This window comes from Perna viridis, chromosome 1 (genome assembly GCF_037379345.1).
Source record: "Perna viridis isolate PV_CMFRI_1.1 ecotype Kerala chromosome 1, ASM3737934v1, whole genome shotgun sequence".
In the NCBI taxonomy this organism is placed as follows: domain Eukaryota; kingdom Metazoa; phylum Mollusca; class Bivalvia; order Mytilida; family Mytilidae; genus Perna; species Perna viridis.
Genome location: NC_142445.1, coordinates 2,705,343 through 2,720,938, shown reverse-complemented (window position 1 = coordinate 2,720,938; position 15,596 = coordinate 2,705,343). Strand labels below are relative to the sequence as shown.

At 33.7% G+C, this 15,596-nt stretch overlaps 1 protein-coding gene and 1 long non-coding RNA gene across 5 annotated transcripts in view; one reads left to right on the top strand and one right to left on the bottom strand.

Annotated features, from left to right (window-relative positions):
- Window positions 1-15,596, top strand: part of LOC148626852 (receptor-type tyrosine-protein phosphatase alpha-like) — a 61,297-nt gene that overhangs the window by 36,699 nt on the left and 9,002 nt on the right. For all 4 annotated transcript variants that reach the window (XM_088549685.1, XM_088549621.1, XM_088549529.1 and 1 more), the window contains 11 exons: window positions 2,780-2,853; window positions 3,220-3,256; window positions 3,729-3,826; window positions 5,227-5,358; window positions 5,557-5,690; window positions 6,098-6,233; window positions 6,511-6,651; window positions 6,843-6,942; window positions 7,224-7,297; window positions 14,354-14,479; window positions 14,826-14,936. In XM_088549685.1, the coding sequence (XP_088405811.1) occupies window positions 2,780-2,853; window positions 3,220-3,256; window positions 3,729-3,826; window positions 5,227-5,358; window positions 5,557-5,690; window positions 6,098-6,233; window positions 6,511-6,651; window positions 6,843-6,942; window positions 7,224-7,297; window positions 14,354-14,479; window positions 14,826-14,936 (1,163 nt within the window). The remainder of the gene's footprint in view (window positions 1-2,779; window positions 2,854-3,219; window positions 3,257-3,728; window positions 3,827-5,226; window positions 5,359-5,556; window positions 5,691-6,097; window positions 6,234-6,510; window positions 6,652-6,842; window positions 6,943-7,223; window positions 7,298-14,353; window positions 14,480-14,825; window positions 14,937-15,596) is intronic.
- LOC148626853 (uncharacterized) lies at window positions 22-4,875 on the bottom strand. Its single transcript, XR_015916152.1, has 3 exons — window positions 4,721-4,875; window positions 2,062-2,144; window positions 22-714 (listed from the first exon to the last, which is right to left on the bottom strand). It is a non-coding gene; the product is annotated as an uncharacterized LOC148626853 (long non-coding RNA).

Genomic DNA, 15,596 nt, shown 5'->3' with positions numbered 1-15,596 from the left:
GAAGTAACTAGAAGACATCAATGTGACTAGTATATTATAATTCATATTTACTTGATAAACTATTGTACACTGTTCATGCCAGCAACTATTACTGTAAAAACACAAACTAATCTTAGTAAAAATGAATGATTCATGGACTGTAGGACAAGAGGAGCAAATCTTTAATTCGAATACGGAGAAAAGGAAGATGAAGTGAAAAGTCTCAATCAGCACGCAAATTATAAAATTCTTGATATTAAAATCAAAACAATTCAAATGTAAATATTCACGTACTAAGACTAAGAAATTTTATTTAAGGTCGGGTTTCAGTATAACATAAAATATAAGTTCTGTAGAGCTTTAAATCGACATACATATAACAAAACATGATAAATAATAAAACAAGACATATACAAGAAGCATAGCACATAAAATTCACGAGACGCACACAGTACAATGAAATAAATAATAAGTGTTAGATGAGATACTATGTAACTAAAAGTGATTGGAAAAATAAAACTAGAACTAGAAGCAACTAAAACTTAAGATCTGCAGGAGTCAAGTCTACATGAGCTGCCATTCCAGTTATTAATGAGGCTTTTAAACTGTTCCAAATTTGACTGAGAACTAAGTTCATTTGGCAGCTCATTCCCTAGTGTGGCCTCAGCATACCTTACTGAGTGTAAACCAAATCCTGTTGTTCTTACCCTAGGAACTTTTGCCAAATTGTCCTTCCTAAAAGAGTAATTAGTTATAATGTCATGTAAATAAGTTGGAGACTTCTTATGGATAATTTTAAAAAAAAACCTTCTATTGCTATATAGCGAAGACGTGTTATTTTAAGAGATGGAAAACCAGATTTTAAAAGTAATTATTCATATGCACATTCATAATTTTTCATAAATAAAACGTAAGGCGCGTTCTTGTATTTTCTCCATCTTTTTTGTATTGCCCTCCACACAGAAATGCCAAACCACTGGACAGTAATTAGACATTATAAAAGAAAAAATATTATAAATTGTTGAACTTCCCAATTTTGACAAATGTTTTCCATTGCGTTTTAAAACGTTTAACTGCCTTGACGCTTTTTTACATATATTTGTAATGTGAGATTTAATTTTTTTTTGCTAATCAATTGTCACCCCCAGGAGCTTCATTTCATCTTAACACAAAATTTCGTTCCCGTCCAAATTGAATTTTAGACCCCTATTTTAGTCATTTTCCTAATGGCAATTGCCTGGAATTTTTTCGGATTAGCCTTCATCTGATTATTTGAAAACTAATTTATTAAAATAGCACTTTTATTTTCTAGAGTTTTGACTAATCCGTCGATTTTGAAGCCTGAGTGTGACAATGTATTATCATCTGCATAGTTATATAAAGTACTTTCTGTAAAAAAAGTGAAAATATCGTTTAAAATATGTTAAACAGTCATTGTCCAAGGATAGAACCTTGGGGAACTCCTTTATATATATGTTGCCATGTACTAAATACAGACCCTACTCTGACACACTGTGTTCCATCTGATAAATTGTTACATATTAAATCAATTGCATTTTAAGATAGACCACAAGATCTTAGCTTTAGTAACATTAAATCATGTGGTAGGCAGTCGAAGGCGTTTGAAAGGACCATCAACACAACATATTTATTTTCATCGACTGCTTTTTTTCCGGTCCTCAATTACTTTTAGTAATGCTGTATTACAGCTGTACCCTGGCCTAAAAGCAGATAAAGAGGGATGAAAAATCTTATCAAAATAATCAATTAGCTGTTGGTTAATGGCTCTCTCAAAGATCTTCGACATTGCAGGTAAAATACTAACAGGTCTGTAGTTTCCGATCTCAAGTTGGCTATTTTTCTTATGTAATGGTACTACCTGAGCCTTTTTAAGAGCGTCAGGAAATGTCGATTTTTCTAATGAAATATTCACAAGTTTAGTGATAGGCTCTATGAAATCTGATTTTCCAATTTTTTACATTTTCACAGATATACCATCTATTCCGGTGACTTTATTTACATTTATTTTATTTATCTGCTTTTCTACGAAATCACATTGAATCTTTTCAAAATTTAAATTACCTTCTACTTTACTATTTTTAGCTATAGCTGTAACACTAGGATGGTTTACATCTGCTGGGCAACCACCACTCCCGATATTTTTGCTACATTAACAAAAAAGTTGTTAAACACATTTGCTTCAATTGATTGGTCATTGACAATTTCATTATTCTCATATAATACAATATTTTTTTTTTCAAAATGACTACCTTTGTTTGTAAGAAAGGGATTATGGTAGGCCAGAAGTCTTTTTGTTTTGGCCCTCTAACACAACGTTCAATAAAATAATGTCTTACTGACTTTCTTTTTAATTTTTTAGTATGGTTTCTTTTAGATTTTACATTCATACATTTGTTGTAGAGCATAGATTTCTTATATATAGCTTGTCGTAATTGTTTGTTCATGAAATGTGATTGCTTTTCAAAGTTTTTGACTCTTTTCTTTGGAATACGTATATCAACAATGGTTTTTATTTCTGATTGAAAGTCATTATAAACACTGTTTATGTCTTCTGCATGGTCATTTTGCTTGAAAGTTCAGCATTTGTCAGATCTTTGATGAAACGTGTACATATTTGAACTAGTAAATTTTAGTCTGCAGCTTTTAACATTATAATGACCTTTAATAGTAAGAAAAGGTGATTACAGTAATAGTTAACTATGTATTGTTATATTTAACATAGGGAATATATCGATATACATTAAAGTCTTATTGCACTGGCTAATCTTTTTTCTCCTAGATGACCATTCAAGAGTGACGATTCAGAGATGTAAAGATTTTCCATCTGACTACATCAATGCTAGTTATATTAAGGTATAGGAACAAACAAATGAATGAAGTGTAAATGTTGCAATCGTTTTTGTTTATCGTACAAAACACGACATTTGAACTGATATTGCCATTTGGTATACGGACTTTCCTTTTGACTACCGCCTAGATTTTATCAGTTTGGTGATTTTGTTACTATTCACTGACTTTGATTTAGATATTCTAAACTAGATTGCAATGTACACAATTTCAAAGTATTAAATTCGGCAAACAACACTGGTGGTCTCCTCAAATTGAATTATAATTTATTTGATTTAAGTATCAATTGGTTAAGTATTGCTATCTACAGTTTACTGTGATGTCGCGTTTAATTGCGATTGTTGGACAATACATGTGGTTTTATTTTTGTAGAACTACCGAAACGACAAAGCCTATATTGCAACACAAGGTGAATACAATTTTTACTTCTTTAGACTTCTTCTTGTGTCTCTTCGAGAGGAGAAATCTAGAACGTATTAATGTGAACGTTGCATTTGTTTTAAATGTACAGAATTCAATTTTCTATTCAGAGAAACTTGAGGCCGTTCGTTCATAATTGAATGCAAAATCATGTTGAATATGTTGATAGTAATGTCATTGTGAATGAATTATATTTTATCTAATCATTACATGCGAAGACAGAATTAAAGCCCTTCTCATTATCAATTGATAATTTCTATCGGTAATGTGACATTAATGTCAGAAATTAAATATAGTACTCCCGGCTGAAGTGTGTGTGTGTGTCTCTAAACAATGAATTGATTTACAGAATATGAAATGAAATGTTCAATTTAATTACAAGTTTTGGTCTTAACCTGTCTACTCTTCATACATTTTTATAAGTTTAAGCTTGGGCCTTTTTAACATGGATTTTTTTATAGGACCCAAGAAGAATACATTCCCAGAGTTTTGGAAAATGATTTGGCAGGAAGGTGTGGAGAAAATTGTTATGGTTACGAAACTTGTAGAAGGGGATAAGGTAGAATATCATATTTTTTACGACACAATCTTGTATAGGACATAAAAATACTCAATGAAACGTTAATTTTGAAAGCAATTACTCAGTATTGTATTTTGAATAATGTAAGAAAAAATTGTATGAAATTAGTATGAATTAATATGACAAATTTAAACATGTCTGGAAAAGTAGATGTAGTATTTTGTATACAATTATTTTTTTTATTTAGATCTTCCTATATATTTGATTCTAATGATGCTGCCGAGAGGTTCCTCCTGGAAACACGTGTAATTTCTAGCATATATGATTGGTAATTTGTATATCTAATGACCACTGGGTCAACACCACTGCTGGATGACAAAGTAGTCACCAATCCATCAGTCAGGCTTGTCTGAACCCGAAATATATCAGATTTATTTAATCATATTTATCAAAGTTTGCAGTATTACGAATTTCCAAATACCTTAAACACTTAGGCGTCCATGTCTTGCACGTGTTAGAACCTCTATGTTCAATAGTTTTAGTTTTTAATGATTTTTCTTTGGAGCCAAAATATTGTCTTCTTTACATGACAAATATGCTGTCGTATCAGTCCAAAACAACATTGTTTCTGTCTGCGAGATGCATTACATCCAATGCTCATTTACTTTTTTTTTGCATTTATACAAGAAATTGTGGTAAGTTCAATTTCTTTATTGTGTGTGTCTGTTTTTCCTCTCTTGTTGGTATACCTGGATAACGTACTCTTGATTTACGCTAGACTATTCGTTTCCTCGATTGCTCTTTCTTGTATACAAGTAATTTTTGGATTAAAACCTTTCTACATATTTGATAGTTATGCTGCTGATGAGCGGTTACTCCTTAAAACAGGTGTTTAGCATATCGAAATTTGAAATTTATATAATTGGTATTTACCAAGAACTTTTCAGCATTATACAGATAATTTGCTCATTCAGAAGCTGAGCGTTCGATTTTCTCATTGTTGTCTGGTGTCCTTGATCGTTAAAAAACTTGTCAAAAGTGTTTCTTTTACTTTCTCCGCCATTACAGGGAATTAGAAACAATCGATGACACGGTTGAAATCGTTTTCAAAATCTCGTTACTTTCAAACGTACTGGTGACAATTGAGTAACATATGAAAAATACCGGCTCGGGCATGATTTTTTTTCGGATTTTTCGGTCGCCAGTTAATATTATTTCAAGTCGCCAATTGGCGACTTTAATATTGTTTTCAGTCGCAAAAACGTTATTTAAGTCGCCAATGCGACCATTTCACTAGACTAAATTGAGGGCTGCAATAAGAAGTGTATGTCACCATGACCTGATTTACAATATGGAATGTCTGTCACGACCCCTTACTTTTGACGTTTGTTCCTCGCGTGTACGGCTACTTACATGTGTTTCTTCTGTTTTTTTTACAGCGAAAATGTGATCAGTATTGGCCAAGTACTAAAACGAGACCATTTGTGGCAGGACCTTTCTCAATAACCCTATCATCTGAAAAGATATTCTCCCTCTACACCTATCGAAGCATGACAATTTCATTCAAAGAGGTAAGAGCTATTTTGTCAGATGATATTTAAATACATTTACCTTTTAATTAAGCATATGCAGCTTTATTCCTCATTAAGGTAGAAGTAATTGCATTATTTACTGATTGGAAGTCTTATCATATTTTACATATAAATGAAATCTTTATCAAATAGTGATTTTTACTGATTAAATATCATAACGTTTGTATTACATATCAGACCATGAGAAATGTACATCATTTCCATTTCACTAAATGGCCAGACCATGGAGTTCCAGAAACAGTCAACTTTGTCAAATTCTACAGGAAGGTTAAAGATGTGAAAGCTAACGGTCCATTAGCTGTCCACTGTAGGTAGGTTAAACTATTAAACATAAAGTTTACATAAAACTTTGGATAATGGAAAGATAGAATTTTATTTTCAACTCCTAAACCATATTTTTGAAAAAAAAAACAAGTACCATTTATTTAAAGTGGTCACGCTCAAATAGGCCCATCTTAAGTGTTCACTGGACCACTTTTTGTGACGTTTTATCGAATGGTCCATGCTCCCAGTTTTTAGTGGAGTCCGAGTTGCTCATTTGCGTTTGTTACTTTGTATGTATGATTTTAGTTACTTTCTGTTCTTTGTTGTGTATGTCTGTTTTTGCATGTCTGGTCTTTGTCCCTGGATTTCATTCTTTTGATTACCGCTATAATCTTGGTTCCCTTGATTACTCTTTTTACCTTGTCGTTCCTCTCCTGTTTAATTCTTTTTTCAGTGCTGGTATCGGAAGGACAGGTTGTTTTCTTGCTTTAGACGCCCTCCACGACTATGGACAGGATACTGGTTATGTTGATGTACTTGGTTATATAAATATGATGAGGACGGGCAGGATGAACATGATACAAACTTTAGTAAATGTTTTTACATGTTAACTTAATTTTTCGAGTATAAATGGGGATTCGGCTGTGTTTTGTATACATATTCACTTTAGTCTAATCTACAAATTACTTTTTTTAAATCATGTAGAATGTTGAGTTTTGTCTATTCATGGAAAATTTAACCTTTATTGTTTTTTTTTCAAAAATTGATCTATTCTGCATAATGTGTAAATATTCATAGTTTAATTGTCATTTCGAATTGAATTTTGCCTTTGAGTTTGAGAATCATTATTTTACTTATTTCATAAAGGGTCAATATATAACAGTTCACGAAGCCTTGGTGGAAGCATTTACCGTAGACAGACCAGCTATATTAGTCTCAGACTTCACGAGGGTGTATGAAACAAGATTAAAATCCAATAGTGACAATAGTATTCGAGGCGAATTCCGTGTAAGACTTCATCTAATTCGTAATGACTACTGATGAACCGTTTGCAAGATAACTATCAGATAAGCTTAATTGAAAACAATTATTTGAAAATATAAAGTACTTCTCCTTTAATTTGTTACTTTATATTTTGTAAGCTTTTCTCGGAAATTGACAATATCAAACAAGTTAATATTCAATTTAAATTATTTCAGCAACTGCAAAGTCTTAAGCTGCCGTTCAGTGCTGATAATTTTAAGGCGGCATCAAGCCCAGAGAACTTGGACAAGAATGTTTCTAGAAATATTCTACCGCGTGAGTACCCTTATTTCAACACTTCCGCGGAACAAGAAGATGTAGTTTTCCATTGTCTATAATCCACGACAGCAACAAAACATGTGAAAAACAAATTTCACCATTTTTGTATGCAAGTACAACTTACAGCATATGTTTAATCTCTAAAATATTGGACATTAAAAGATGCTATTATCAAAGAACAATATATATATCATATCCAGAGGAAACAGACAGGGATATTTTCACATTAAAGTTTGTTTTTTGGTTTTTTTTTTATAAAAGCTATATTCATTTTTCAGACGATGATTACCGGCCTTTTTTAATGACATATGGTCGTCAGAGCAACGATTACATCAATGCCATCATTATTCCGGTAAATACATTTTAAATCTTTATTCACTTTGCATTTGCCCTAATTCTTTAATTTATGGATCAGATGTTAAGCTTCATTCCTAGGTAATAAAAGATTAAGATTTAAAAAAAAAAGGTGTCTCTTTTTGCGATTATTTTGTCTTTAAATGTTATCATTGACAACAATGATAACATATCTGGAAAAAAAACAAAAGAATAAAACAAATTGGGTCAGAGAATTTTCGATAATACGAAAATTAAAATCAGATGAATGGCAAAATCAACTGAAAACAGAACAAACTGTTAAGACAAACATTGAAAATAAAATATGTTAAAATAAATACAAGATGGTTAACATGTCTATCTTTTAAAATATTTGACATTTACTTTTTTGTACAAACAAATAACATAAGCCATCAACGGCTGTTAACTATTGGATAAATTTATTCAAGGTATAAATTAAAGCTCATGGCCTGCAAATGACAAAAGCCGATGTATATATCCTTAAGGAAGAATAAACATTTTGAATGAAAACTTCTGCAACGTTATCTGCCAAACAAAGTACGGCTTCGAAAATGGAATATAACAAACATTTCAAATTGAAATTTTCGTGGGAAAGAACATCATGATGTAAATTTTTCAATAGCTTTTGACTAAAACTCAACAAAGTTCTCAGAAAAGTACATATCACTAAACAAATTAAAAAAATAAAATTGTTATTGGTCACAAATTGTATGACAAACAGAAGTTACACACTTATTGGTATTTTAATTTACAAGGCGTACTACGTGTCATACCAAACAAAGATGTAATGGCAATGGATTTAATATATTAAAGAGTAATCAAGGGAACCAATATTATAGCGGTAATCAAAAGAATGTAATCAAGGGACAAAGACCTGACATACCAGACATGGAAAACAGACATACACAACAAAGAACATAAAGTAACTAAAATTATACATACAAAGTAACAAAAGTAAATGAGCAACTTGGACTCCACTAAAAACTGGGAGCAAGGACCAGATGCACCGGTAGGGTAAGCGTCCTCTGCTTTTCTAGAAACACCCGCCGAGTTGCTCATAAAAAGTCAAGTCTGGGGTAGACAAACGAGGAAAGGAAAACTATAACCCGTTGAATAAATCAGTTTTCATGGTGCTGATGGATACATCATAAAACTTCTGTAGTGATGACTTCAATCTTGTAGCAACATAACCCTGTTCCAGAAGCCTATTTGTTAAAGATGTAGCGCGATACAAAATGTCATAGTTTCGGCAAGCTCTGGCATAACGTATGAGTTGTGATATGAACACTCCATACGCAGGAGCCGAAGGGATGTTGCCACAGATGAAAGGAAACCTTTACCATCGATTTCTAAGTGTTTATCAAGATATGAGGCTGACTTCACAGTGTCTGTAGTATCCTTTATCTCAAATTCTTTTGGGTAGGTGCGATGTATCAAATCCCAAAAATTAGGATTTTTTAAAGATAATACGTCATCTATATAGCGGAAACTGAGATTGAAGGATCTAGCCAAACAATATTCTTTCTTTCTGATCAGATCAGCTATAAAGTCAGCCTCATAAGAGTGAAGGAATAGGTCAGCAAGTAAAGGAGCACAATTTGTTCCCATTGGAATTCCGACCGTTTGTTGAAAAACACGTCCACCACACTGGACAAATATGTTGTCGATTAAAAATTCTGCATTTTGTAAACATCTTCCTCTGTATATTTTGAAGATGATTTGGAATTATTTCTTACAAAGTATGAGGAATCTCTACCAAGAACTATATATTTGTATCTAGGTGTACCATCTTTTTTGGAAAAGACAACGATGTATAATGTTTTTAAGTCGGACTTTTAACTGAGTATGGGGAATAGAAGTATACAGTGTTGAAAAATCATAGGTTTTAATGCTATTATATTCAGATAATAATCTTGAACTGATTGTCTCCAAAAGATCTTTCGAATTTTTCAGGATCCACATTGAATTAATACCACTACAGGAGTAACAAGTGTTGTGGTAGGACTGTAGACCCTCTTTGACAGTTGTGAGTATAGAAGTTAAAAGTTTTGAAAGAGGTTTGGTGGTACATTTTGCAGATCCAGCTATGAAACGTTGTTTGTATGGATTCTTGTGAAGTTTAGGAATCCGGTACATAGGCGGTAAATCACATTCATCGTCCTTGGTACAGAGACCAAAACAGGATAGCACAGATTTATGGTTTTCCACAGTCTCTTCTTTGGAGAGAGTGGTAGCAGTGTAGGTCTTATCACTGCTATTATTTTCTACGTCTACCTCTGATAATAAACATTGGATATAAAACGTTTTGCAGACAAAAACAATGTTGTTTTGGGTTTTGTCTGCTGGTACGACAACATATTTGTCATGTATAGTAGACAATGTTTTTGCTACATCGGGGTCTTTGAAAACTGATGTAGCCTCGGCACTCATTGACCTACTTAAAACTTTCATTCGTTTCAAAATTAAAAAGTGTATATTTGCTATAAAAAAAAACATTTTTTCAATCAGTTTACAGTTTTATGTTTTAGGAAATGTAGTTTTTATTTTCATTATTCACTCATTAGTATCCTGGCTAAATAAGTGAGCATTCACAGGGATGCTTCACTGTTAGCTTGGGCACTGGGGCTAAATTTGTAACAATTTTTTGGAACAAAGGGAAATAAAACACCTTATGTGGGGTGAAATATGGTTTACAATATGCACATTGTTTATATGATTACTTACCTTTGCCAACCAAATCATCAAAAACCGGATTTATCTGTGGCTTAATCGATACCAAAAGATTTATGAATCTGGGAGACAAAAAAAATATGAAAGACAACATTTACCAAGTATTGACTATATCGAAAGAAATCATCCATTAAAGGAAAAAGATCGTTGATTTGACACCGCCAAGGTAGTTGGAACAAATGCCGAAAGCATACCAGACCGTATTTGATGAAGAACTAGGTAAAGCGAAAGGTATGACAGCTAAGTTTAATTTCAAAACAGACAGTTGTCCAAAATTCTGTAAGGCCCGACCAGTTCCTTACGCCTTGAAACCGAAAATTGAATAGGAATTACGAAATCTCGAAGAAAGAAGAATTATCAAATCAGTGAAAAATAGTGAGTGGGCAACACCGATTGTTCCGGTAATGAAGAAAGATGTAAAAAATGTTCGTATTTGTGGTGACTTTAAGGTCACATTGAACCCCCAACTTGCAGTGGATCAATATCCGTTACCTAAAATTGAAGATATCTTTGCATCATTAGCAGGAGGGACAAATTTTTCGAAAATCGATTTACCAAATGCATACTTACAGTTGGAGGTTGATGAAGATCATCAGAAATATCTCACAATAAGCACAAGTTTGGGATTATTCCGCTATACACGCATGTGCTTTGGTGTAGCGTCTGCGCCCGCAATTTAACAGCGCACAATTGATCAAATTCTATGTGGATTAAGTGGTGTTCAATGCATCCTTTATGACATGATAGTCACAGGTGAAACCGAGGAGCAACATCTTGCTAACCTTGAGAATGTGTTGAAACGATTAAGTGAATATAATCTAAGAGCCAATCTTGATAAGTGTCAATTTTTCAAAGAGAGTGTGGAATATTGTGGTCACGTTATAGATTCAATGGGATTGCATAAAATGTCAAAGTTGAATCAGTGCTAAACACTCTAACACCTGAAATACTACTAAGCTGAGCTTTCCTTGGATTGATAAATTATTATCACCGAATCTTACCTAACATTTCAACAGAGGTTAAACCGTTAACTCGACTGCTTGAAAAAGATAGAAAATGGAGCTGGAATAAGCAATGCGAGTCTGCATTTCTCGAAGCCAAAAAGCCAGTTAGTACTATGTCATCATGATCCAAAAGAAACCGATCCGTCTTGCTTGCGATGCTTCGCCACTCGGTGTTGGAGCCGTCATTTCACATATCATGGAAGATGCAACTGAGCGTTCGATAGCATTTGCATCTCGTAGGCTGACAAGATCTGAGCAAAACCGTTCTCAAATCGACAAAGAAGCGACTGCAATCATTTTTGGAGTCAAGAAATTCCACACATACTTAATTGGTAGACATTTTACATTGATAACTGATCATATGCCTCTTGTGTCCATGTTCAACCCTAAAAAGGGCATTTCCTCAACTACAGCTGCCCGACTTCAGCGTTTTGCACTATTTCTTACTGGTTATGATTATGATATTGAATACAAAGACACTAAACTTCACCAGAATGCTGATGGGTTGTCGCGACTGTCGCATGAAAATTCAGAGGACACTAAAGATGCCGTGGATTTGTTCTACACTGAAGAAGCATCCGATTAATAGTGCAGCCGTGCGAAGAGTTCATTATGACAGGATGGACAAAACCAGACGAAAAATGCTTTCAAGCATATTATACACGTCGTGATGAGCTTACTGTGCACCAAAGATGTATACTATAGGGAATACGTGTCGTTATTCAGGTTAAACTTAGAAAGGAAGTGTTGGAAATGCTACATTCAGGACATCCTGGTGTTGTAAAAATGAAAACTATTGCAAGAAGCTATGTATGGTAGCCAGGGATTGATGCCGATATTGAACATTTGGCTAAACAATGTAAAGGATGCCAGATGTTCGCGAAGAATGCACAAGCTGGGCCATTGCACCCGTGGGAATGGCCTACCACACCGTATGAAAGAATACACATTGACTTTGCAGGACCTTTTATGAACACTATGCTTCTAGTAATAGTCGATGCACATTCTAAGTGGCCTGAGGTGTTTATAATGCAATCGACTTCGTCGAAACAACAATTGATATCTTAAGAGAAGTATTTTCCAGAAACGGAATTCCAAAGCAAATTGTCAGCGATAATGGTCCACAATTTGTGTCAGATGAATTTCGAAAATTTGTTCTATCAAATGGTATCAAACACTATCGCTCCGCACCGTATCACCCCGCTACCAACGGATTGGCTGAAAGGTTCATTCAAACTATGAAACAAAGTCTGCGTGCCATGTCGTCTCAATCAATTCGATATATGTAAAATTGGATAGCTTTCTGATAACTTACCGAAACACGCCACACAGCACAACAAAAGAAATCCCGCAAAATTGTATTTGGACGCAACATCCGTACCCGCTTGGATTTGCTTAAACCTGACATTAAAGGTTATTTAAATGATAATCAATTTAAGAAATCGTTTGCACGAAAAAGGAAACTGAGAAACTTTGACGGTGATGAAAAAGTAAACGTTAGAAATTGATGAGAAATGGAAAACGGCAGAAATTGTCAATAGATCGGGTCCGTTAATGTACGATGTTAAAACCTCTGAAGGTGCAATTTGGAGAAAACATGCCGATCAAATTCGAACTACAGGAGTTCAACCAGAAATGACTGCGTCTATCGATCAGGCCGAGTATCGACAGGTAGTAGCAAGAAATGACATTTCCGAGAGAAGATATCCCGAAAGGCAAAGAAATAAACCAAAACGTTTGATTGAGAAAATGTGACTTGTTAAAAAGTGCAAATTTAATTTATGTTGCTACAAGATTGAAGTCATCACTACAGAAGTTTTATGGTCGTCATCATGAACTCGTGGATCGTTATGGTGTATCCATCAGCACCGTAAAATATGATTTATTCAACGGGTCATAGTTTTACTTTCCTCGTTTGTCTACCCCGGACTTGACTTTTTATGAGCAACTCAGCGGGTGTTTTAAGAAAAGCAGAGGACGCTTACCCTACCGGTGCACCTGGTCCATGCTCCCAATATTTATTGGAGTCCGAGTTGCCCATTTACTTTTTTTACTTTATATTCTTTGTTGTGTATGTCTGTTTTCCATGTCTGGTCTTTGTCCCTGGATTACATTCTTTTGATTACCGCTATAACCTTGGTTCCCTTTATTACTCTTTAGTTTAGTGAAGACTCTATAAATATATTTCGTAGATTAGGTATCATCATAGTGACAGTAATCGCTTAGACGTGTGTTCCATTTAAGAGGGGAAAGGTGTTAAGTACTTTAGAAAACATTAATCATTAACCAGTTTGTTATTGTATTATAAACGACAGCATTCTTTTCACTTAACACTTCCAAATTATAATGACAGTTTCAATGTCTCAGTTGATTATCAATGAATTATGCTAAGGGTTAAGTTAAGGTTAGATTCTTTCTTGTCTGTTTGCTATAGTCTGCAAATGTACTGATTAGACTTTAGTTTTATATAAACTATGTAACCAACAAGTTGTGTTGTTATAAACTTAAATACATCACAGATACACTCACCTTAGATATGGAAGCAAATTTTATAACAGAAGGAATAAATCTGTCCTGATAGCGGTGAATTCCCACAGCTTGAATTATCCTTTTGTTGAATCAATTTACAATTAATTTACAATTGTGGAAAACCATAAATCTGTGCTATCCTCTTTTGGTCTCTCTATCAAGGACGATGCTTGTGATTTACCGTCTATGTAATGGATTCCTTAACTCCACAAGAATCCATACAAACAAGGTTTCATAGCTAGATTTGCAAACTGTACCACCAAACCTCTTTCAAAACTTTTGAATTCTATACACACAGTTGTCAAAAAGGGCCTGCAGTCCTACCACAACACGTGTTACTCCCGTAGTGGTACTAATTCAATGTGGATCGTGAAAAGTTCGAAAGATCTTTTGGAGACAATCAGTTCAAGACTAATATCAGAACATAATAGCATTAAAACCTATGATTTTTCAACACTGTATACTTTTATTCCGCATAATTAGTTAAAATCCCGCCTTAAAACAATGCACATCGTTGTTTTACCAAAAAAGATATTACACCTAGATACAAATATATAGTTCTTGGTAGAGATTCCTCATACTTTGTAAGAAATAATTCCAAATCATCCTCCAAATATACATACTTTGTATGTATGATTGTAGTTACTTTATGTTCTTTGTTGTGTATGTCTGTTTTCTATGTCTGATCTTTGTCCCTGGATTACATTCTTTTGGTTTGCGCTATATCCTTGGTTCCCTTGATTATTCTTACAATAACTTATGTAAATAACAAATATCTCAAATATTTTCAGACTTTTAGGGAGGAAGTTAAATACTTTGTGACCCAAATTCCATTGAAGAAGACGATCGGTGACTTTTGGTCTCTTATTTACGATAACCACTGCAATGTAGTAGCTGTGTTAGACAGTGCTTCTGTGGTTTGTATTACTTTTTAACTAGGTATAGGTATTTATCATGCTCGCTATAGGTTGCATGTTGAAAATTTTAATTTTACCATTTATAGTGGAGAAATAATTTAAACCACTCATTACTGAAGGACAATGTGTATGTCTATACTTGGATATATGCATCCTTTTTCCCCTTTATCATATAACATTAGATGTCCTTAATATATAGATCTATTTTCGCACTGAAAACAAAGTTGTGTGGATTGATTTACGTTATTCAATATAAATAAATTCTGATTATGTTGAAATATTGAAAATATTGTTGAAGCGCTTTTACATCCAAATAACTTTTATGTTCTATTTTTTTTACATATAGAGTAATAATTTCATTCCAACTAAGGAGGGTGAAAACGTTACATATGATAACTTTACAGTCGAGAGAAAGTCATCATCGAATTCCCAGATCATTGTTACTGTAGAACATCAGGTAAAACATTGAATGACATTACTTATGTTTAAAAGGGGTGTAATACTTACTTAATATGCTTTCAATTGCAGCTATACGCATCATATATAAGCTACAACAAATCCAATTGTGCAGGCCTAATTTGTTGTTGACCTCTTTCTGTATTGTTGCGAACGACAATTTGTGACTAGAATGAATAAAGGAAAAAGGGCCCTTCAAAACAACATTTGGTAAATAAATTTTTAGATATTTGGACAATACTTTAATTAATACAACAAATTACGATAAAATTATTTTTCAGTCCCTGTTAATAACTATCCGTATTTTACCGTTTTTGTAGAAACTGGTTTGTATCTAGTAAGTACGTTCACTGCTAGTCGCCCCCTTTCTTTGTTCATTTGTGTATAGTAAATCTGTTTCTTTATTTCTATTTAAACAAAGTCTCAGATCTTTTAGAATTAATATTTAGGTGTGTTTAATTGTGTAATATTTTTCCACTGTGGCCAGGAATAAAAGGGGGTTGTAGTCACGCAATTTATTTCAACCCGCCGCATTTTTTGCGCCTAGCCCCAGTCAGGAATTTCTGGCCTATGCATGTATTGTTTTACTTTAATATTTCGCTGCACCTGTGTTGTTCTGGGGCTACTGCAGTCTACCCTGTGATGTGATGGTTTCCTCCTC